Below are 2,634 nucleotides of genomic sequence, written 5' to 3' on the forward strand. Positions count from 1 at the left end.
ATGAGCCGAGTAGGTAAACCCCAAGAAGCAACCAAGAAACTATTGTGGGGAGTATCAATACAAGAATCTTGGAAGACTTGCACTTTACCCCTAACATCAAATGAGATGGAATTCCAATTTTGGTGAATAGTTCTCTACCGCCTAAACCAATTTCTAAGGTTTCGTTCCATCAATATATGATAGATGGAAGCTCCAAACGCAATCTTACCAATTGAATCTAAAATGGATTTTCCTTTAAAATTTTTCTTTATCCAACTCCACTCTACCTCAAGGTTCCCAATCCATATTTACACATTATCCCTCCCCATAGACGAGAAAAGAATGAACATCCGAAGAATTGAATAAGTGTTGTATATCCTCGACTTCATTTCAACAAAAACAACAAGAAGGTGGATTAGAAACTTGCCTCATTTAAAGAAAATCCAAATTATTTTTTTCCAATTATTTGATATAAATCTATGTGTATCCTTGTGAGTAGTTGTTTTCTTCTCTTAGCTTTCTAACCCTAATTAAAGAGATATAGTATATAAAGCAGTTGATGGTAACTTCTTGGGCTAAGGGGTTCACATGTCAGTTAAGGAAATAAAAACCAAATAAACTATGACCCACAAATCATGCGTGAAACAGCTCAATTTTGATTTGGTGCACGGCTACCAAGATGGCAACTATAGTCTAAAGGCTCCACATTCTTATCTTAGTTTTATAAGGAAAAAAAATTTCCCCTTAACCTCTTTTAAAAATTAGATTTGAATTGAAACTCAAGAAAAGTATGAAATAAAATTGTTTGTAACATTTGGCAGTTCTATGTTTTTGGAGATCTTGTATCCCTGAAAGGTGCCCAGAAAATTTCTTGAAGTTATAAATCTAGAATCCTAGATATGTGATTTGGTCTCCAATCTTTTACTCATTTTCTTTGTTTTAAGAAAAAATTTTCCTTATAGTTTACCTTCCTAAATAAATAAAATCTTTCCTGAGAAATGTATATCTTATCCTATATGTGCTCCGATCTATTCTTTTTATTTGTTTGAAACCACAAAAAAAAAATCACTTCAAAATTCAAATTGAAACCCAAAATTTACAAAAAATATTGCAATTGATGAACTTGTCAAATAGAACCCAAAAAAATAGGAAAGAAAAGAAAATAAAAATCTAAACTATATACCAATAAATCTTCAAAATCTAATCCAGCTATACAGATTTACTTTGAGGGTTGTGGAAACAGCTTAAAAGGGGGTATTTGTTGAGATCTCTCATTCACAAGTTGCTATCGCCTTTCGGTGCAAATTTTATTAGAGAAGTGAAGAGAAGAAGAGATGGGTAGCAATAACTCTGGAGAGTCAAGCATGGGAAATGGAAGAACTGGGTTTTCTTCAAAGAAAGGGAAGAAGAACCACAACTACTCAGAGAAGCAAAAGAAACCTCAGAGAGGTCTTGGTGTAGCTCAATTAGAGAAGCTTAGATTAGAATCTGAAATGAGTTATTGCAATTATCTTCCTTCCCTTCACAATCCCTACCACCACCACATTCATCTCAATCAGGTCTCTTCTTAATTTTCTATTCTTTCTTTCATTCCTTCAAAAAATTTTATTAGTTTTTTGGTATTTCATGGTGGGTTTTCTCTTCACTTTTACATGCAGGAAGAGGAAACAAGATTGGGAACCACATATTATTCTTCAGTACCATCAGCATCATCTTTTTCTTATTCTTCATCATCAACACCTTTAGTCTTTCACCCAAACATCATGGTATGTCTTGGATTTGACTTCAGTACAAAAAGAAAATCTACATCAAGGATTTTCTGCCTGAAATCTGTTATAGTACTTTTCTTTACATAATTAATGTTCTCTTCTAGCTAGTTTTTCCTCTTTGCCTTTATAAGGATTTGTATACTTTTTCTGTTTAAATTTCTACTGTTTGAATCTGATAATTTTATATGGAAACAGATGGATAGGGGAGAAATAATGGAAGCTACAGATTTCAGATATGGTGATTCACAGTCTAGGTACTTCAATTTGAGATGAAATTTCTTCAATTATTTATGTTGAATCAGAATTCTGATCATCTGTGAAACTCATTATTGACCAGATGGAACAACAGCAATGGTTACTCAGAGACTCAATACTCTTTGCAACCAACTGATAAGACTGGACACCTTATGAGTCAAAATGTGAAGGTTAATTGATCTGAGAATCCAGCTTTAATTTCTCTATTTATTTCCATTCCCTTAATAAAATATTGTTGTAGACATGGTTATGAAAATTTGTTCTGATTGGTTTATCTTACAGGATTCATTGCAAAAGAAGAGAAGAACAAACCAATGTGATTCAATTGGGTCAAGCAGCAGTCAGAATTCCGATTCAAGCGATATGAAGGAGGAAATAGACTTGGAGCTCAAACTATAACTCTCATCTGCAAATTGTAGAATTAAAATGAATAGGGTTTCTCAGTTAAAAGTTTAGAAAGTTGAATAGATTTATATTGATTTTAAACTCTAGAGTGGAAGGAAGGGCTGGTGTAATGTAAGATGGTTTGTTCTTAATAAATAAATGTCCCTAGCTTGTTGAGACATTTCATGAATATTGTAAAAAGAAATGATAGTTAATAAGAAAGAAAGCCAAAAAAATTTTTTTATGT

At 32.6% G+C, this 2,634-nt stretch overlaps 1 protein-coding gene across 1 annotated transcript; it reads left to right on the forward strand.

Moving 5' to 3' along the window:
• The first annotated feature begins 1,313 nt into the window (after positions 1-1,313).
• On the forward strand, positions 1,314-2,402 carry LOC122672112 (protein SPEAR3-like). The gene is made up of 5 exons (XM_043869609.1): positions 1,314-1,538; positions 1,638-1,745; positions 1,944-2,002; positions 2,086-2,173; positions 2,286-2,402. The coding sequence occupies exons 1-5, from the start codon at positions 1,314-1,316 to the stop codon at positions 2,400-2,402; spliced, it is 597 nt and encodes a 198-aa protein (XP_043725544.1).
• Positions 2,403-2,634: the final 232 nt, after the last annotated feature.

The sequence above is a fragment of the Telopea speciosissima genome, chromosome 8, assembly GCF_018873765.1.
Source record: "Telopea speciosissima isolate NSW1024214 ecotype Mountain lineage chromosome 8, Tspe_v1, whole genome shotgun sequence".
Classification (NCBI taxonomy): Eukaryota; Viridiplantae; Streptophyta; class Magnoliopsida; order Proteales; family Proteaceae; genus Telopea; species Telopea speciosissima.

Coding starts and splice junctions, on each gene's coding strand:
- LOC122672112 (XM_043869609.1), top strand. CDS start 1,314: ATGGGTAGCAATAACTCTGGAGAGTCAAGCATGGGAAATGGAAGAACT. Junction 2,003..2,085: donor TATGGTGATTCACAGTCTAG/GTACTTCAATTT, acceptor ATTATTGACCAG/ATGGAACAACAGCAATGGTT. Junction 2,174..2,285: donor TTATGAGTCAAAATGTGAAG/GTTAATTGATCT, acceptor TTTATCTTACAG/GATTCATTGCAAAAGAAGAG.